Source organism: Macaca nemestrina, chromosome 1 (assembly GCF_043159975.1).
Source record: "Macaca nemestrina isolate mMacNem1 chromosome 1, mMacNem.hap1, whole genome shotgun sequence".
NCBI classification, from domain to species: domain Eukaryota; kingdom Metazoa; phylum Chordata; class Mammalia; order Primates; family Cercopithecidae; genus Macaca; species Macaca nemestrina.
In genome coordinates, this window is record NC_092125.1 from 99,633,031 (window position 1) to 99,654,798 (window position 21,768).

The following is a 21,768-nucleotide window of genomic DNA, read 5'->3' on the forward strand; positions in this document are numbered from 1 at the left end:
GCTGCATGTTCAGACTGGATGAAGTCACCTCCTTTTCTTATTCTAGTCTAGAAGACTTCCCCTAGGAAGCAGGCTTATTCTGTAAAATCCAACTAGTCAGTATTTACCAAACATTTACCATGTGCCTAAGACTACAATAAATTACAAATAATTGAAAAAATTAAGGATAAGATATAATTTCTACCCCCAAGAACCCCACAATCTCTTGTGAGGGCTATGAATACAATCTAAAATAAAGTATCAAATTCTACAACGTGGACTATGTAAGTACACTAAGTAATCGCAAAAAGGGAAGAGCTAATGGGTTACAGTCCTTGGTGAAAAATTCATGGAAGCTGGGTTGGAGTGGGGTGGCGGGAGCTGCGGACCTTGACATACATAAAGGATATTTAAAAGGGAAAATAACTGGGAGTTGGGAGCAATCCAAAGATGCCACTCTATAAATATTCTGGTAGGAGGAACCTCTAAAATCAATTCAACTTTACTGAATGGCTACTAGTACTCTATTAGATGTTGAGGTAGAGAAAAGAACAAGATAATCTCTGATATCGAGGAATTCAAAGTGTCCTGATGGAAAACTAGGAGAGCAAAACAAACAAAAACAGTTATTACAAAGCTGTGTGACAAATGCTGTAACAAAGGAATGACCAGGGAGTTCTGGAGCACTGTGAGAACTTTCAGTAGCATGGCAGGGTCTTCCGTGTGAGTGATTTTCTGGAGCTTAGATCCCGTCCGCCCCAGTCCACCAATCCTCGGACAGGGGAGGGGACTGGCATGGAAGTCATTCATTCTGAGTGATGAGGAAGTGAGTGGGAGCTGGGAGCTAACACTTGCACTGAGGCCTGAAGGGTTGAGTAGGTGTTTGCCAGAGTGATTGGGGAGGGGATGGCAACTTTGACAGAAGAAATACCAAACACAAAGGTACTGAGGCATAAGGGGCTGACAAGTTTAGGAATTTTGTGACGCTTTCCTGTCTTCTTTCCCATCACCTTCACTTAGGGTTGCCGGATAAAATACAAACTGCCCACTTAAATCTAAATCTCTGATTACCAACTAACAATTTTAAAATATAAGTATGCCTCCAATATTGCATGGGACATACACACTCAGCCCTTCAACTCATCCTGTCCTGTCCGGGGCCCCACAAATCCCCGGTGAATACCGGCGAGCTCGTGGAGTAAAGCATGAGAAGGCTTATCTTCCTTTCACTCCTACATTTTTCACTCTCGGGTCTCCATCCCAGGACTGAGGGATGTAGCGCGCAGCCCGCAGCTCGCTACGCGTCGGAGGGTTTTCCTCTGAGGACTGGAAACGGGGCGCGGGATAAGGGCGGTGGGGCTGGGGGTTGTCACTTACGAAGAAATCTCACTCCGCTCCATAAAATCCTCAATCCAGTGCCGGATTTCCCGGCAAGCGGACGTCTCTCCGCCCAGGGACCGGAAATCCCGCCTCCGCCGGAAGAAGATGCGGAAGCGAGACCGCCTATCCAGAGGAAGGCAAGTGTTTGGCTCCTGCGGCTGAGAATCCCGCGCGGGGCTGGAGACAGGTAGCAGTACGGGGGCGGGGCTTCATGCCGGAAGTGGTAGTCCGCAGTTGTTTCGGTTGGCGGCCTAGCGGGTGGGAGATGCGGCGGCCACCTGCTGCGAGGAACCGAAGGGAAGGTTAGAGGTACGAAGGCAGTTTGGAGCTGGGGCTGAGCAGCTGTCGCACAGTCAGATCATGGGCTCGACCAAGCACTGGGGTGAATGGCTCCTTAACTTGAAGCTAGCCCCCGCCGGCGTGTTTGGTGTGGCCTTTCTAGCCAGAGTCGCCCTGGTTTTCTATGGGGTCTTCCAGGACCGGACCCTGCACGTGAGGTATACGGACATTGACTACCAGGTCTTCACCGATGCCGCGCGCTTTGTCACGGAGGGGCGCTCGCCTTACCTGAGAGCCACGTACCGTTACACCCCGCTGCTGGGTTGGCTCCTCACTCCCAACATCTACCTCAGCGAGCTCTTTGGAAAGTTTCTCTTCATCAGCTGCGACCTCCTCACCGCTTTCCTCTTATACCGCCTGCTGCTGCTGAAGGGGCTGGGGCGCCGCCAGGCTTGTGGCTACTGTGTCTTTTGGCTTCTTAACCCCCTGCCTATGGCAGTATCCAGTCGAGGTAATGCGGACTCGATTGTCGCCTCCCTGGTCCTGATGGTCCTGTACTTGATAAGGAAAAGAGTCGTCGCGTGTGCAGCTGTGTTCTATGGTTTCGCGGTGCATATGAAGATATATCCGGTGACTTATATCCTTCCCATAACTCTCCACCTGCTTCCAGATCGCGACAATGACAAAAGCCTCCGTCAATCCCGGTATACTTTCCAGGCTCATTTGTACGAGCTCCTGAAGAGGCTGTGTGATCGGGCTGTGCTGCTGTTCGTAGCGGTTGCTGGACTCACGTTTTTTGCCCTGAGCTTTGGTTTTTACTATGAGTACGGCTGGGAATTTTTGGAGCACACCTATTTTTATCACCTGACTAGGCGGGATATCCGTCACAACTTTTCTCCATACTTCTACATGCTGTATTTGACTGCAGAGAGCAAGTGGAGTTTTTCCCTGGGAATTGCTGCATTCCTGCCACAGTTCATCTTGCTTTCAGCTGTGTCTTTCGCCTATTACAGAGACCTCGTCTTTTGTTGTTTTCTTCATACATCCATTTTTGTGACTTTTAACAAAGTCTGCACCTCCCAGTACTTTCTTTGGTACCTCTGCTTACTGCCTCTTGTGATGCCACTAGTAAGAATGACTTGGAAAAGAGCTGTAGTTCTCCTAATGTTATGGTTTATAGGGCAGGCCCTATGGCTGGCTCCTGCCTATGTTCTTGAGTTTCAAGGAAAGAACACCTTTCTGTTTATCTGGTTAGCTGGTTTGTTCTTCCTTCTTATCAACTCTTCCATCCTGATTCAAATTATTTCCCATTACAAAGAAGAACCCCTGACAGAGAGAATCAAATATGACTAGTGTATGTTCCACACCTTCTGCTACTGTGTTACATTCTGATTGTCTTGTATGGACCAGAAGAGAGCTTTGGGACATTTTTTCTGAACATTCTAAGGATTCTAGTGAAAGTTTCCGTGTTCCAACAGAATGTTTGTCTTGTATATAAAAGGACACAATAATTGAGGTCCACCTTCTAGGAAATCCTAGGACTCGTTTATTTGGGACATGGTGGGAATAAAGTGTAGGAGGACAAGCCGCAGACAGAACTCCTCAGACACCAAGTTAAAGAAGGAAGGGGTTTATTTGGCCGGGGGCATGGGCAAGACCCCTGTCTCAAGAGCCGAGCTCCCAGAGTGAGCAATTCTTGTCCCTTTTAAGGGCTCACAACTCTAAGGAGGTCCGTGTGAGAGGGTCGTGATCGATTGAGCAAGCAGGGGGTATGTGACTGGGGGCTGCGTGCACCGGTAATTAGGAACAAAACGGGATAGGGATTTTCACAGTGCTTTTCTATACAATGTCTGTAATCTATAGATAACAGAACGGATTAGGTCAGGGGTCGATCTTTAAGTACCAGGCCCAGGGTGTGGCGCCAGGCTGTCTGCTTGTGGATTTCATTTCTGCCTTTTAGTTTTTACTTTTTCTTTCTTTGGAGGCAGAAATTGGGCATAAGACAATATGAGGGGTGGTCTTCTCCCTTAAAAGTTTACATATTGGAAAATGAAAGGCTTATGAAACTATCAGATACTAAGATTCTTAAAATAGAGGAATATAGTTAGAGACATCAGGTTTAAGCCAGTATTTGTTCCTGTTTTACAATGCTTCTGTCTTAAGCTGTGTCTCAACTTTTAACCCCTATCTTTTCTTTCTAAAGCTTTCCTGACAGCTGTGAAAATCCAAAAAATATTCTTAGGCTGGGTATGGTGGCCCTTGCCTGTAATCCCAGCATTTTGGGAAGCTGAGTTGGGAGGGTCGCTTGAGTCCAGGAGTTCTAGACCCACCCGGGGCAAGATGGTGAGACCTAGTCTCCACAAAAAATAAAAAAACTTAGCCAGGCGTGGTGATGCACCCCTGTAGTCACAGCTGCGTGGGAGGCTGAGGTGGGAGAATTGCTTGAGCCCAGAGCAAGACCCTGTCTCAAAAAAAAAAAAAAAAAGGAAAGGACAACTTTTTAGATGTAAAAGTATTAAATAATACTAGGGTGCTTAGTATTGTTTCAAAGAGTTTTTAACTTCTATATTAAATGTGGGGGCTTAGAAGATAATCCAAAGACTTTGGGAGGCTGAGGCGGGCAGATCACAAGGTCAGGAGATTGAGACCATCCTGGCTAACACGGTGAAACCCCGTCTCTACTAAAAATACAGAAAATTAGCCAGGCCTGGTGGCAGGTGCCTGTAGTCGCAGCTGCTCCTCAGGAGGCTGAGGCAGGAGAATGGTGTGAACCCGGAGGCAGAGCTTGCAGTGAGCCGAGATGGTGCCACTGCATTCCAGCCTGGGCGACAGAGCGAGACTCCATCTGGCGAGGGGAGGGGGAAAGATAATCCAAAGAATTTAAATTGTAATCATGCTTCATGTATTTGTTTTATTACTTAGGTTTTTTTTAGCAGTTAGTCCCAGTGGTATTAGACTGGCATTTGGTTTCATACAAAAAGGATTAAATTTAAATCCATTCATGTTTAGACTTGAGGTATTACATTTTTAAAACTATCATCTTGCCTTTAATGTTTGAGGTCCTTAAACACACAAACTATTAGTACATTTCAGTATCCTCTTACCCCTTTGTTTTTAAGTTTTTGATTGCTAAAGCAAGATTTTTTTTCTTCTAGAATTTAAGTCAATCAAGTGTTATCTTTGCTGTAAAAATGGATAATGGTAGATTTTAGGTGATAAAACAACTTGTTAGTAAGACATTTCCTAGCTTAAAAAAAAAATCAAAAATTCCATGATAGAAATGCAGACCTGTGAGGGAAACTCCTGAAAAGCATATGAAGCATCCCAAAGAGCCATGGGTTTTCTAGACCAGGAAATTTAGAGGGAGATTGTGGAAATGAGGCTTAGATGGGCAGATCGTTTCCCTTATCACTATAATATTTCTGGGGGGAAAATGCTTTCTGAGTTGTTTAAACAAGCATCCTTACTTTTTTTTTTTTTTTTAATTAAACAGCCTGTCTAGGCTTGGGAGTCCCTAACACTATGGTAGCAGTATATGAATGTGATTTTGTGATTGTGTTTTTTAAAAGATAAGTAATTTGATAAACTGTTCTTTTGCAGTCAAAAACACTCACAAATAAGACAAAAAGAGTTCCACAGTATTATATTTCACGTCAGTTCAGGCTTAAAAGCCTTTGCAAATAAGATGTCTATAGGCTGGTCACAATTAGCAATGTTATTATTGGCAGCACTTCTTGGATGGATACCTTTTGGGAACTTTCATTAGAAAGAGGGTAAGAATGGGGTGGTTTTGTATGGGCTCCTGTTTGGGGTAAAAATAGCAGAGTCAGTTGCTGAGGACAGTGACCTTCCTTATAACATTTAGTCTCATACCCATATTGGGTCTTGTCTTGAGGACCGTTTATATGGGCTTGTTTACTAGTGGCCTTCCAGCCATAGCATTCTTACCTTTTTTTCCTATTCTACTGTAAGAATTAAAAAAAAATTATAGAGCCAGCACGGGAGGAGGCAGGAAACAGAAATCGAATTTCATCATTCTAATATAATTGTCCCTTTTTTTGTATTTGTGACTTTGTTTGATAATTATATTTACTTACTAATTATTATTTTTTAACATTCTTTATTGTGGCTTACTCTTTATACTTAGAATTGAAATTGTTGGACATCACATGTATATTCACATTATAAATACATCATTCTTCCACTGTTAGACCTGCAGATTGCTTCCCGTTTTTAATATTCTAAATAAGACTTTCAACATTTTGTTGTTTTAACTCATTCTCTTAGGACATTCTTAGAAGTTAGAAACATTTCTGCTGGGATCTTTGGAGGGAACTTCAAACTTTAGATACTTTCCTGCAAGAAATACCAAAGAAAGGCAGGTGTTTCTTAAAGGGATTCAAAGGATATTTTGCAGTTTGTATGCTGCAAAATGTTTAGTTAGTAAGTTAACTAAAAAATTGGGTTAATTTGGTTTCTTGGGGGATTTTAATTTTTTAATTTGTTTTCTGGTTATCTAAAGTCTTTTTTTTTTTTTTTTTTTTGCTTCTTATCACAATCCTTTTATTTCCTTTTTAGTCCTTTAATAACACCTTCAAATTTTATAAGACTTTTACTTATTTCCTACGTAATTCTTTTTTTTTCTTATACCACCCCTTAAGATTGATATGTTCATTTACAGATAAACATTAATTATTAGATAAAGAGGTATGGTTCTCAAGATTGTGTGTGTTCTGAACAGAGGGAGCTACATAACATTTTCTTCTGTAATTGCCTTTGTAACGTCTTTAGAATATGGTTCCTAAATATTCCTAGATAAATTCTCTTGATAGGCCCATTGGAAAGGCTAATACTCCCACCAGACTGCTTTGTTCCTCCCTGGCAAAAGAATTCTTAAAACCACTGATTTTAGTTACTGACTTCTCACCATCTGGACTCTCACAAGATGTTTCAGAAGTTGTGTAGAACTTGTCTTTCAGTTAGTTGACTTGTGACTGAATTTATTGTTACTTCTCTAATATCAGTTGTTTTCTGCATTACCACCCTCTCCCCTAACCATCTGTACTATGAATAGAAAAGGAAAAAGATGGAAAATTATACCTAGGATTGTCCCTAAATGCAACCTCTTGGTTCCCCCCACCCTTCATGTTTTATTATAAACTATTTTAAGGACTGGGTGTGGTGGTTCATGCCTATAATCCCAATGCTTTGGGAGGCTGAGGCAGGAGGATCACTTGAGGACAGGAGTTTGAGACCAGCCTGGGCAACACAGTGAGACCCCCATCTGTACAAAGAAGAAAAAAAAAAAGTGCTACTCGGGAAGCTGAGGTGGGAGGACCACTTGAGCCCAGGATTCGAGGAGGTTATAGTGAGCTATGATTGTGCCACGGCACTCCAGCCTGGGTGACAGAGCAACACCCTGCCTCTAAAACAAAAAACTCTAGCTGTTTTTTTTTTTTTTACTTTTCTGAGGCAAAATTTCACTTTGTCACCCAGGCTGGAGTGCAGTAGTATAATCATGGCTCACTGCAGCCTTGAACTCCCAGGCTCAAGTGATCCTTCCTCCTCAGCCTCCCAAGTAGCTGGGACCACAGGTATGTGCCATCATGCCTGGCTAATCCTTTTATTTTTTGTAGAGATGAGGTCTTGCTGTGTTGCAAGAGGGAGATTGCTTAAGTGATCTTCCCTCATTGGCTTCCCAAAGTTGGGATTACAGGCGTGAGCCACTGCACCCAGCCTGACCTAACTATTTTAAACATTACTTATATCGCCATCATCTAAATTCAACAACAATTTGCCATATTTGCTTTATATATAGGTATAAATATATATATGTAATTTTTTGAACCATGTGAAGTTGCAAACATCATTGAACTTCACCACTAAATATATCAGCATGCATCTCCTAAAAATAAGATATTTTCTTACAAAACCATAATTCTGTTATCTATTATTATTATAATTTAACATTCTGTCGTTTTCAAATTTCTTCAGGTATTTTTTGTTACATCTTAAAGAACAGACATTCTTGGATCTCAAAGTTTCCGAGGAAGGAAAGAACATGATGGATAATCCATAATTAAGAAGTTTGGATCTTTTCCTAGTCTTAAAAACAAAGTGAGAACTAAAGGGGTTTACCTTCCATCAAAGTTAAACAAATTAATTCTTTTATGTGTCATACTTTCTGCCTGTCTCCCTAAAAACATGGGGGTGGTAATCTCTTTGTTTTATCTGGTAGGTTTTTCAGATAAAAGCTTATACATGTTTGGAATGTTAATATCCAACCCCCAACTCCAAGCCCTGCCCCAACAACAACAGCTAATTATTTTACATCTTGATGATGGTAAGTTTTTCATGATTAACCAATTTTGGGCACCTATTCCACCATATATGTTTTTATTTAATTTTCACAACACTTCAAAGTTGATATTCATATTCTAAATTTATAGATGAACAAAGAGGCTCAAAGATTAAATAGGGATTTTTACCCATGCTTTTTCCATTATATTATGTTTTGGATTTTTCCAGAGTACCCAAACCCAGCAGATGCATACCGCTGCAAAATAAATGGAACTCAACACTGGCTCTGACAAATGTCTTGCCAATCAGTTTGTCCAAATATTTTAGGTGTTTGAGGGGCAGTTCTCTCAGCTGTACCAAGTCACTGTCATTCCCAAACTTTTCAATGATTCCAGACCTTTAACAACTCCCTTCCACATCCAAACCCTCTCTCACCAAATTGTGTAATTTCTTTGTTTACTGCTGGCTTCATCATGTACTTTTCCTTCATGGCCTGTTTTTAAGAAGTTGATTTGCTGAACCACTTTTTAGCCAAGCTATTTGTAAATCAAGCTGCACAAAATATGTGGCCATAATTTCCAAAAGGCACATGATCATTGTTAAATTTCTCTTGCTCTGCAGTGTGCATTCATGCAGTTAAAAATTGTCCTGCACTGATAGTATGGCATCAGAGAATAGACTCAGATCAACTTAGGTTCAAATCCCAGTGCATGATCCTGAGCAAGATTATCATATCTAGATACATAGTTTTTATCTGTGAAATGGGAATGATAGTATAATCTGCATAGAGTTGTTGGTAAGGATTAAGTGCGTTGATATGCTCAAAGTGTGCATGCTGGCATAGAACAAGCCACTGATTACAAGTCTTTATAAAGAAGCAGCTGTTCTGGCACTGTAAACTTGAACCTTTTTTTCCCCAAATCAAATGGATATAGGCAAGGAACTTGTATTTATATAAAATAAATGTTTGACTACCTTTTATCATAAACTTTATTCTCATCTTGATCTGGTCCTTTGAAAAGATAATAAAAACTGATACGTGAAAAATGTATGGACAGATTATTCAGATGTCTGGTTGAGGCCTAACAGTTTTGTGTATTTCTGTCAGACATTAAGCTGACTCTAAGCAGTGGAGGTTTGGTTTATGCCCCTAAATTACACAGCACTTCTTTTCTCCATTGTGTTGAGGGGTCATTCAGGGGTTGCTGTTCTGGAGATGGAAGCACATGTCTCCTGCCTGGGTCAGAAGCGTCACAATAGCACAAGCATTTATTCAGCACTGGCCTAGGAGAACCATTCATTTAGTCAAAACAAGCATTTATATTCATTATCCTGAACAAAAACCAGACTAAATGAGAACATTTCTAGCTGCTCAGGCACTCTGCTAATTGCTATGTCTGCTAGATAAAATGAAATGACACTTATAGTGACTATTTAAAAATAATTTGGAGCATGAATATTTGAAGCTCAGTTCATTTTACAAAGGAAATGTATAACCTTTGCTCTTCATTTTTTTTTTGGCAATTATTTATAGATCCAGGCCCTGTGTCAAGTTCTGTAATAGATGAATAGACAGTCTATGCTCTTGAAGAGTAAACAGTAAAAACAGAAATATACCCCGCTGATCAAGTGTTATATAACACCCCATTCAGTTCCACAATGATGTGATTTGTGAAATGAAGGGGCAATAGGGCAAGGTAGAGGATATTTTTATTTGTATTTTACAGATAAGAAAACCGAACTCAGAAACAAGTGACTTTCCAGGGCCAAATAGCTAGTTAATGGCAGGATCGGGGCTGGACCCCAGGTGTTCTGATTCTGATCTTTTTTTTGTTTTTTGTTTTGGTTTTTTTTTTTTGTAATTCCTTTTTAATGCTATCCAATGACAGGTGATTACAGTGGAAAACTTCACTTATTTAGCAAATGTCATTCACTTCGCAAACTACTTAGCAAAATACCCTGAGTATCTTCTCTGTGCCAGGCATTGTTCTAGGCATCATAGATGCAGTGAGTGAGAGAGGGAGGCAAAGACCCTATCTTTATGGACCTTACATTTTCATGGGGAGGCAAAGAATAAGCAAGTACAGGATTGTGATGATGATATATCATAAAAATAAGGCAAATTAAGGAAGTAGAGAATGATGGCAGTGCGGAGAGTGGAGTAGGTGCTACTTTAGATGAACTGGTTAGGAAGGTATTGTGGTGAGAGGGCACTTGAACAGAGACCTGGAAAGTGAAGGCATGACCTTCATGCAACCATGGTGCGGGGAGATAAGGGAAGAGCATTTCACTCAGCATCCCTCCTTGCTGAGTGAAAGCAGTGCGGAGGTCCTGAGGTAGCAATGAGCTTGGCAGGTTTAAAGAACAGTAAGGCAAGTATTACTGACTGGAGTGAGCAAGGAGCAACCAGAATCTAATTCACATTATCCAGCAGAACGACATGAATGCTAGTTGAAAAATACAATTAACATTAGCATTTTTACTGGCTTATAATGCAATAACTTTAAGCCCAACCTATTTTTTTTCCCCTGACTTCTGAGCACATGTTAATATGTAAGGAAGATGAAACATACATGTAAACAACTTATATTTTAGTAATGATACAAAATACTTTCACACATTTTGTGACATGGGAATTTTTTAAAATTCCATTTTCATAGATGAGACCCCTAAAGCTCAGAGTATATGCACTTTGCCCAAGGTCAGAGTTAGTAAGTGAGGCAGGACTAGACCCTAGATCTTCTGGAGCTAGATATACTACTCATTTCTCTGTACTACCCTTATCATTTAGCTATGGTGAACAGAAGATGACTCACTGGATTCTAGAAAGCAGGGAGTTCAGGAAAAACGTCCAACCGATGATTCATTCATCTAGTAAATACTTAGGAGCCTACTTTGTGCCAGGCACTCAGCTAGCCTGGGGGTATAAAGATGGTTAAGACTAGAGTCCTGCCTTTAAGGAACTCATAGTGCCTGATGGAGGAGTCTTGTGGAAAGAGGATTATAGCTCAGTTATAGGCTAGAGTAAAATACACCTAAAGTAGTTTACTAATACATTAATTGGACAAAACTAGTGCAGAACCTGATATATACTAGGTACTGAGATGTTTGTTATCTTACCTGTTTTTTTTTTCTTTCTTTCTTTCTTTCTTTTTTGAGACGGAGTCTCGCTCTGTCGCCCAGGCTGGAGTGCAGTGGTGCGATCTCGGCTCACTGCAAACTCCGCCTGCCGGGTTCAGGCCATTCTCCTGCCTCAGCCTCCTGAGTAGCTGGGACTACAGGTGCCCACCACCACACCCGGCTAATTTTTTGTACTTTTGGTAGAGATGGGGTTTCACCATGTTAGCCAGGATGATGTCGATCTCCTGACCTCGTGATCCGCCCGCCTCAGCCTCCCAAAGTGCTGGGATTACAGGCGTGAGCCACCGCGCCTAGCCTACCTGTTTTTCTTTAACATTGGTAACTACTGGGGGCTTTCTTTGAAACTTCCCTGCTTAAAATCAGTCAGTGATTAATCATACCTTTGATAATCCTTATCTTAGCTCATAAGACCTTTTATGATCTAACTCTTGCCTACATCTCCAGCTTCATCTTGTACCTCGCCCCACCCTCCAATCATACCAAATTATACCCCCTCTTCATGCCTTTGCGCCTGCTGTTCCTTTGGCTAATATATCCTTCTCCTCTTGTCTTTCCTTACCAGCTAAGTTCAGTTAAGGATGACCTTTGTGAAACATTCTGTGATACAGTACCTCTATTGTATAGTGCAGATCACATTGTACTGTAATTTCCCATGTGTATGACTGTGCCATCTAGACTGTAGGCTCCCTAGGGATAGGGATTATTTCTTTTTTTTTTTTTTAAGACGGAATCTTGCTCTGTCTCCCAGGCTGGAGTGCAGTGGTGCGATCTCAATCACTGCAAGCTCTGTCTCCCGGGTTTATGCCATTCTCCTGCCTCAGCCTCCTGAGTAGCTGGGACTACAGGCGCCTGCCGCCACGCCCGGCTAAGTTTTTGGATTTTTAATAGAGATGGGGTTTCACTGTGTTAGGCAGGATAGTCTCGATCTCCTGACCTTGTGATCCGCCCACCTCGGCCTCCCAAAGTGCTGGGATTACAGGCATGAATCACTGTGCCCAGCCCCAGGATAGGGATTATTTCTTATTCATTAATAATATTTTCCTGGGACTTTTCCAGATCCAAGCAAAGACAGACAGGAATAACCAGTATCATCGAGCTGCTGGGTTTGCTACTAGTCTCCTAGGTTTGTTAAATTGAGTTGTATAGGAATCTGTCAAGTGGGAGCTGGGGATAGTGAGCTCGTTTGCACAGTGTGAATGGCGGGGGCTGTGAAAAAGAAGAGAAAACAGTTTCTCAGTGCCTATCATTTCTAAATGCCATCAGTATCCACCTAATTTTCTAAGCTAGAATCTTATAATCACCTCCTATTCCTTCTTCTCCTTCACTTGTTACCCGCTCCACATCTAATCAGTCACTAAATTCTATCAGTTCTACCTTTTAATGTCCCTGGAGCCTGCTGGCATCTTGCCATTGTCATTGCCAGTACTACAGTTCAGGCCCTCATTATCTCTCATCTGGAATCGATAGCTCCTGACTGGTCTTCTTGCTTTTCGTCTCTCTTGCCCTTCATTCCACCTCTCATTTATCCTCCCCAGTGCTGCCAGAGTGTGCTTTCCAAAGCAGATCTGATCGTGCCACCATTCTGAAAAAAAGCATCCTGGGGGACTACGTGACTTGCAGAAAGAAATCCAAATTCCTTAGCATCCTCCATCTTGCACCAATTTCCCCTACTCAGCCTCACTCTAGCCTACTGGATAATGCAGTTTCCTGAAGTTACCACACTATTAAGCCTTTGCTCATGCTGGTTTGTGTGTGTGTGTGTGTGTGTGTGTGTGTGTGTGTGTATGTGTGTGTGTTTTGAGACAGAGTCTTACTCTGTCGCCCAGGCTGGAGTGCAGTGGCATAAACTCAGCTCACTGCAACCTCTGTCTCCCAGGCTCAAGTTGATTCTCATGCCTCAGCCTCCTAAGTAGCTGAGATTACAGGCACGCACCACCATGCCCAGCTAATTTTTTTGTATTTTTAGTAGAGATGGGGATTTCGTGCTGTTGGCCAGGCTGTTCTTGAACTCCTGACCTCAAGTGATCCGCCTGCCTTGGTCTCCCAAAATGTTGGGATTATAGGCATGAGCCACTGCACCCGGCCTGCCCATGCTGTTTTTTCTGCCTAGTGTGCATACTTCTCTCCTGGCCTTCAGATGACCTGCCACTCATTTTTCAGGACCCAACTCATAGGACACTTCCTCTGTCAAGAGGAATGCCAGATGAGCTTTTGGAGACAAGGTTAGCCGTTAAGGGGGGAGAAAAGAAAGATAGGGCCAGAGTTGTAACATTTGGTAAATAATCTCTGCTAATGGATTTGATATGTTATGGTTATTTGTGCATTTGTCTCTTTCTCTCAGACTTACTGTTTTGTGTTTGTATCCTTAGCATACAGCATAAGTGCTCAATAAATGTTTGTTAAATAAGTGAAGTAGGTATGCAGAGGGAACAACTGTTTATTGAGCACCTATTGTAAGCCTATATGCTTTTAACACATCATCTCATTCAAACCTCAAAACAATTTGTTTGATATAAGTAGTATTTGCTAATAAGAAACAGTCGCAGAGGACATAAATACTTCCCTCCCTCCCCACCCACCAAGGTTATGGGTTTGTGAGGAATGGAACTAAAGTTGGAACCTAGGTCTGTCTGACTCTAAACCTTCCCTCTCTTGTGTGATTCTCAGACAGGGACAATTTTGTTCCCCCACTCTGGGGACATTTGGCAATGTCTGGAGATATTCTTGGTGATTATAATGGGGGTGTTACTGGCGTCTAGTGAGTACAGGTCAGGTATGCTGCTAGGCATCTCCATTTTCCCACAGAAAGGTCCCCCAGCAAAGAATTTTCTGGCCCTGAATGCCAGTAGTGCCAAGGTTGAGTGTCTTCATCTATTTGAGCTGCTGTACTAAAATAGCATAGACTGGGTAGTTTATAAATAACAGAAATTCATTTCTCACAGTTCTGGAGGCCAGGAAGTCAAGATCAAGGTGCCAGCAGATTTGATGTCTGGTGAGGAGGGACACTTCCTGGTTCATAAATAGCCATCTTCCGGTTTTGTCTTCACATGATGGAACGAGCAAGAAAACTCGCCAGTCTCTTTTGTAAGGGCGCTAATCCCCTTCAGGAAGACTCCACCCTTGTGACCTAGTCACTTCCCAAAGTCTCCACCTTCTCATACCACTACCTTGGGGGTTAGTTTTCTTTCCTTTCCTTCCCTTTCCCTTTCCTTTTCTCTTTAAAGCAGTTGTTAACATTTAATGAACCTCCTTCTATGTGGCTTCAAGCCACCAGGACAAAGCTCCCCCCACTGAATCTTCTCCAGACCTCTTCTGCTGAAGAATTTGGCCTTCACAATGACAGGCTGGTTTGGGAACTTTTCCCTTCCCAGAACTCTGTAGTAGCCCGATGGCACCACATCAGTGATGGGAGCTGTTCCAGGCTTGCTTTTAGCAGCATTCACCTGTGTCTGCTTTCTGACCAAAGCCCACAATTTGTCAAGGTTGACAGCTGGGCAGAAGCTCAGGATCCTCTTTAGGTGGTAATGCCTCATACCAACTTTCCTAAAGTAACCTGGGTGACATTTGCTGAAGTCGATCCTATGGTGATGCATGCCGCCGGCATTGCCACAGCCTCCTGGGTGCTTTCAGTGCTTGCCGATGCGGCAGTGGCCGTGGCTCACCTGGCCCCAAAATTTCTGGGTCCTGTGGTGACTACATTTCCTCAGTCTGGATGACTGTGTGGAAAAAGAAGCTTGGTGGTAAGCCCTAAGGAAGAAGGAGCGGGGGCAATGCTTGCCAGCCTGAGATGGGCCTGTAGGCCTGTGGGCCAAGGACCTGCCATCTGGAGCATTTGGCAAAGTTGAGGGGCCCGTGTGTCTTCGAGATCTGAATCTCAGGCTGAACAGGGCCCTGCCCCAAACCCACCTGAGCCGCACTGCCCTGCTGCCAGCCAGGTGCAGCCTGGAGGTCCCTATCAAGGTCGAGGGTGGGTGGCTGAGGGCAATGGGAGTAGAGCTTAGGGTCCCTGCTAACAAGGAAGTGGAGGCAAGAAAAGGATCCTAGTTTTCAACATTTGAAATTTTGGAGGACACAGACATTCAGTCTATTACATTGTGAAATCCTGCTCTATTCCATGTTGACTCTAATGAAAAGCAATTCATCAGACAAAATAAATGCATCCATGACTTCATGGGGAGTCAGATTGGGCTGAAGAGAAGTCCTAGGGGCTTGGGGCCATTCATGAGCCACTGGCATTGGTAGGATAAAAAGACTATTCTGTCTAGTCTCTGACCTGCCTTTGATTGTATGGTTCTTTCTCTACTGCATCCACCCAGTCCTTCTGCCTCTTCACCTTTCCTTTTCTTCAGTAGACTCTAATTTAGCTTGGGGAAGGCAACCCAGAAAGCTCCAACATTTTCAAACCTCTTTTCTAATTAGAAGGTAGAGTTAGTATATAACAAGCTGCAGGTTTCAACTTGACAATATCTGTAGAACTGAGAACAAGGCCAAAAATGTCACACTCTGAAACTGACAGTAAAATAGATGAGATTATTCACTGTGATAATCTTCCCAGAAAATAACCCACCTAAGAAATTCTTGCTAAGTGTGCTGCTAAGACTTGGCTGTTTCCTAATCTCAGCCAGGGTCCAAGAATACCTCCCTGTAAAGAAAAGCATTTAAAACGTAACTTGTGCATTAAATTAGTAATCTAGGAAGTTATAAAGTGTTTGTCCTGGGGAAGTGTTCTAATGGGGGACACTTTTAATGACTCTTACGTGTAACTGCCTATAATTGTTGGGGATGCTTTGTGTTTTTGTTTTTCTATCTCTCAGCATAACAAGTATTAGGAGAGAAGAACCAGGTTTATTTTACTGGTGTCTGGCAGCAAAGCCATGAATGAGTCGCGGCTAGTGAAGGGTGGGAATTAGTGGGGTGTGTGTATGGGGGTGGCGGATGGTCACAGAAGTCTTATCCTTGGTAAATTCATTTTAATCAGAAGCCCATAAACCTTGGTTGTGTGCAAAATGTGTGTGTATTTGTATGTACTTTTTCTGTAAAAAGTGTCTGTAGCATTCAAAGGGATCTCTGACCTCCAAAAAGTAAAACCCCTGCCCTGGTGATTGGAACATAGCTACTAGGGACAACGAAATAGAAGATAACCCAAGAAAGGCAAGGGAAGTGAGTGCCCCGTAGGAAAGAAAGGATTCATTTTAGAGCTCACATTTATTGATTGTGCATGCAGAAGGCCTCTTTACATACCTAAATAGGGTTCCTAATTTTATCACAAATATTGGGAGCCCAGCATGCAGTGGAAAGATGAACTGTGAGAAAACATCAAGGCAGAACAAATCCAACCTGGTGGATGCTGGATAAAAGTACAAAGGGTGATGAGAGGACTTGGAAAGAATATAGTGTGGGGAGAGAGACAATGTGTGTGTGTGTGTGTGCACATGCACGCATGAATATGAGGTGGGAAAGATGAATATTAAGTTGTTCTACATATGTCATTATCCATGCTGAGTTTAGATTCCACAGATGCCCTGGGGTAGCCAACACTAAGGGAATGGTTCTGTAAAGCTGAGTTCTAGGAAGCTAACCAGACAATTAAGAAGGGATTCTTCTCTTTTCAATTGTAAGTTACAGAAACCAACTTTAGCTAAAGGACTTAAAGGATACTGGTCAATCCATAAATCCTAAGGAAAGAACTGAACAAGGAAGTCTGGGGAGGCAAGAGATTGGACAGTTTGGGGACTTCCACAGCAGGTGACCAGCTGCAGTGACCTCCAGTTTCCAGATCTCTATATTTGGGTTTTAAATTAACAAGAGAGGAGTTAACTATTGGGACTTGTCCCAGAGAAGGGGAAACCATGAGCCAAGGAATCACTCTGGTTATTGACCAAAGTCATTATCATATTGGTTTAGTGCAGGTGTCCTATCTTGAAAAGCGTGTGAGACTAGTACCCAAGTCTTCTGATTGCCACTTACACGCAGCATGCTCTCAAGACATATTCTTAATTTCTTAATATTTTAAAAACTAATTAATAGGTTTTGGGTAGGAATAAAGTGGGGGACTGTCAGGCAAAGGGAACAAAAAAGTGCAGTGGCCTTCAGGTAGGATGAACTTGGTATCCCAAAATAGAAAAGGTTCTTGTGGCTAGAGAATTATCTGCAAGGAGTAAGGAGTAGCAGAAGGGCGTTCAGAGGCTTTATTGCATCATGGTGAAAAGTTCAGAAGTCTTTTTTTTGTTTGCTTGTTTATTTTCCTATGTGCATTCGAAAGCCACTGAAGAGATTTAAGCAGATATGAATTACATTTTCTGAAAAACACTCTGACCGCTCAATCGAGAATGGATTCTGTGAAGGCTTGAATAAGAGTGACAGTACTAGAGATGGTAAGAAGTGGGTTGATTCAACATGCATTTTTGTATCTTGGAGAGAGAACTGGCAGAACTTGCTGATGGATTTGGTGTCAGGGAAAAGAAAAGGGAAATCCAAAGTGGGTGCTAGGCTTTTGGCTTGGGCGACTAGATGGATGGTAATGTTCTTCACTGAACTATGAAGACTGATGGAAGGAGTAGTTTTAGGGAGGAAGACAGTTTGGAATCGATCATGTCAAGTGTGAGATGTCAGCAGTCTTAGTGAGGAAGTCAGAGGGACAGTCAGATATACATTTGAGAATCACAAGATTATAAATGTTGCTTAAAGACAGGGGCCTGGATGAGATTGCTTGGGGGGCCTAAGACTGAGCTCTGGACACTGTAATATTAGATAATCTAGCTAGGCAGCAAAGGGTAAAGGAAACTGGGAAGTCAGTTAGGTCAGAGAAATACTATATTATTTTTAAAGTGTGGGGTTTTTTTGTTTGTTTGTTTTTGTTTTTGACAGAGTCTCACTCTGTTGCCCAGGCTGGAGTGGAGTGCAGTGATACCATTTTGGCTAACTTTAACCTTGAACTCATGGGCTCAAGCAATCCTCCTGCCTCCGCCTCCCAAGTGGTTGAGACCACAGGTGCATGCCGCCATGCCTGTCTAATTTTTATTTTTTGATTTTTTGTAAAGAGGAGGTCTCACTTTGTTGCCCAGGCTGGTTTTGAACTCCTAGGCTCAAGCTATTCAACTGCTTCAGCCTCCCAAAGTGTTAGGATTACGGGTGTGAGCCACTGCACCTGGCCAAAGTTTGGGCTCTTAATTTATAGTTCTTTATAGATGTTTGTAATTTCTCTATATGATAGTTTATTTTGGACACTTGGGTTGTTTATGAATCTCTTTTCATATTAGTCTAGTAAATGTTACACACTTTGCAGCTCTAGATTTTTCCTTGCTTAAATCTTTGGCAAAATCTCTCTAGTTTTCTCTTTCTGTGTGTTTGAGGAGCTGGGAGCCATTCCCTGTTAACTGGGCATGGAAGGAAGGCCAAGTCTGCCAATAAGTCTCTTTTTGAGCCTGTAAATATTTGTATAAGGTCCATTAACTCTATTAAGTGGTCATAGATAAACCAGGTACTTATAGGCAACTCTAATAAACTACATGCAGCTTTGTAGTTTATTTGCAATACAATTTTAATCTTAGCAATCCTTTAATTGTTAAATTAAAGCCTGCCTAAGCTCTTTTGTAGTATTTTGCGTTTGTCTGGGGTGTATCTCTTCATTGGCTTTTGGCATATGTGTTTAGTTTAAAGCAGTCCAAGCAAAACATAAATAGAAAGGTAAGCCTACTAATTATATATGGCATATATATTTACACACACACACACACACACACACACACACACACACACACACACAGCGTAAACAGCCATAAGAACTATGTCCGTCTCTTTCTAATATAGCTAAGTAACTGTAACAGTCAGTTAGTCCACCTGAGGACCCAACTTTATTTTTTAAGTAAAAATAAAAATCTTACTTGTTATCAAAACAATATGTTCCTTGTAGTAAAACAGAAGCAAACTTTTTAAATAGGAAATTTGGAACATAATAATCGTAACTGCACCATCCAGGGATAACCACTGTTAATATCTAAGGTTGTATTCTTCCAGATCATTGTACATATACTGTAGAGTTTGGAGTCATACTGTTCATTTTAATTTAAAATAAACAACAACAACAAAAACTTAGCAATGTATTGTGACTTTCTTTCTTTTCTTTTCTTTTTTTTTTTTTGGAGGCAGAATCTCATTCTGCCCCCAGGCTGGAGTGCAGCGGCACAATCATAGCTCACTGCAGCCTCAACCTCCTGGGCTCAGGTGCTCCTCCCACCTCAGCATGTCAGGCAGCTGGGATTACAGGTGTGCATCACCACACCCCACGCCCAGCTAAGGTTTTTTTTTTTTTTGAGAGATGGCATTTCACCATGTTGCCCAGGTGGGTCTCACACCCCTGGGCTCAAGTAATCTGCCTGACTCAGCTTCCCAAAGTGCTGGGACTACAGGAGTCAGTCATCACGCCCAGTCCTTCTCCCCTCTTCCCTCTTCCGTCTCCCCTCTCCCCTCTCCCCCTTGCCCCCCCTTCCTCCTTTCCTCCTTTCTCTTTCTTTCTCTTTCTCTCTTTCTCTCTCTCTCTCTTTCTCTCTTTCTTTCTTTCGACAGAGTCTCACTCTGTCACTTAGACTGGAGTGCAGTGGCCTGATTTCTGCTCACTGGAACCTCCACCTCCCAGGTTCAAGCGATTCTCCTGCCTCAGCCTCCCGAGTAACTGAGATCACAGGTGTCCACCACCACGCCCGGCTAATTTTTGTATTTTTAGTGGAGACGGGGTTTCACCATGTTGGCCAGGCTGGTCTCAAACTCCTGGCCTCAAGCGATCCACCTGCCTTGGCATCACAAAGTGCTGGGATTATAGGTGTGAGCCACCTTGCCCAACTGGGCCCCTATTTTTTAGTAATAATAAATATTCTTCAAGACTTGCTTCAGACTTTAAATGACTGCCAAGAATTTCACAGTATGAATGTGCAAATTTACCTATTTATCTATCAGTGTTCACATTGTTTCCGTGTTTTTGTTTTTGTGTTCTGCTAGTGTATCAATAATGTCATCCTGGCTGGGTGTGGTGGCTCACTCTTGTAATCCCAGCCCTCTGGGAGGCTGAGGCAAGAGGATTGCTTGAGCTCAGAAGTTTGAGACCAGCCTGGGAAACATATGGAGACCTTATCTCTATTAAAAAACAAAAATTAGCCAGGCATGGTGGTGTGCACCTGTAGTTGCAGCTACTTGGGAGACTGAGGCAGGAGAATCAGTTGAGCCTGGGAGATAAGGCTGCAGTGAGCTATGATTGTACCACTGAACTCCAGCCTGGGTGACAGAGTGAGATAATGTTTCAAAAACAAACAAACAAACAAACAAACAAAAGGTATCCTTACAATTAAATCCTTGTTTACAGTATATTCCTATTTCCTTAGTCTAAACTTTGAGAAGTAGACTTGCTGAGTCAAAGAGTTCTGACACATACTGCCAAATTTTTCTACAGGCTGAATTAATGTATACTTCTACCAAAAATAAATGCCTTTGTTAACACTGGGTTTCAAAAACAATTTCAGAAATGTTTCTCAAATCAATAGGGAAAATGGTGTCTCATCAATGGTTTAATTTGTATTTATTTGATTACTTGTGAGGTTGAATGTTTTTGTCTTACACTTGTTAGCTATTGGCATTTCTAATTTAATGACTTGCTTTTCTATATCCTCTACTCAATATTCTCTGAAGATGCTTGGTTATTGATTTGCAGGGACCAGTGTCTCTATAAATGGATATTGAGTCTATGTGTTTTAAATATTTTTTCTCATCTGCCATTGGCATTTTATTTTTTGATCTGAAATGGTAAAAAAATATATGTAATTTAGGCCAGTTTTTCTTTTTATGATTTCTCTGTTGCTATTTTTAAAATGTTGTTATTATAGACATTATTTTTTGATACATATTTGTATGTATTTATAGGGTACAAGTGCTATTTTGATACATGCATGGAATGTGTCGTGATCAAGTCAGGGCATTTAGGATATTCACCACCTCAAACATTTGTCATTTCTTTGTGTTGGGAACATTTCACGTCTTCTCTCCCAGCTATTTTGAAATATACAATATATTGTTGTTAACTATAGTCACCCCACTCTGCTATCAAACATTACAGCTTTTTCCTTGCATCTAAGTGTTTGTACTCATTAATGAACCTCTCTTCATCCCCCGCATCCACACACACACCCTTCCCAGCCTCTGGTATCTATCATTCTACTCTCGAACTCCATGCGTTCAAATTTTTTAGCTCTCACATATGAGTGATTTGTCTTTTTGTGCTTGGTTTATTTCACTCAACATAATGACCTCTAGTTCCATCCATGTTGCTGCAAATAATAGGATTTCATCCCTTTTTTCTGGCCAAATAGTATTCCATTGCGTATATATATGTTTTCTTTATCCATTTTCCCCTTGATGGACACAGTTTGCTTCCATATCTATGCTATTGTGAATAGTGCTGCATTAAACATAGGAGTGCAGATACCCCTTTGATATACTGATTTCCTTTCCTTTGGATAAACACTCAGTAGTGGAATTGCTGGATTGCATGGTAGGTCTACTTTAAGTTTTTGAGAAATCTTCATACTCTTATCCGTAGTGGCTATGCTAATTTACATTCCCGCCAACACTGTATAGCAGTTCCCCTTCTCCATATCTTGTCAGCATTTGTTTTTTTCCCCTGATAATAGCTATTCTAACTGG

The 21,768-nt window shown here is 41.9% G+C and overlaps 1 protein-coding gene and 1 pseudogene across 1 annotated transcript; one reads left to right on the top strand and one right to left on the bottom strand.

Annotated features, from left to right (window-relative positions):
* The first annotated feature begins 1,402 nt into the window (after positions 1-1,402).
* On the top strand, positions 1,403-19,173 carry LOC105498154 (phosphatidylinositol glycan anchor biosynthesis class M). The gene is made up of 2 exons (XM_071082752.1): positions 1,403-3,407; positions 7,633-19,173. Exon 1 carries the CDS (start codon positions 1,720-1,722, stop codon positions 2,989-2,991), a length of 1,272 nt encoding a protein of 423 aa, XP_070938853.1. The 5' UTR covers positions 1,403-1,719; the 3' UTR covers positions 2,992-3,407; positions 7,633-19,173.
* On the bottom strand, positions 14,342-21,719 carry LOC112429524 (large ribosomal subunit protein uL15-like; annotated as a pseudogene).
* Between the last annotated feature and the right edge of the window lie 49 nt (positions 21,720-21,768).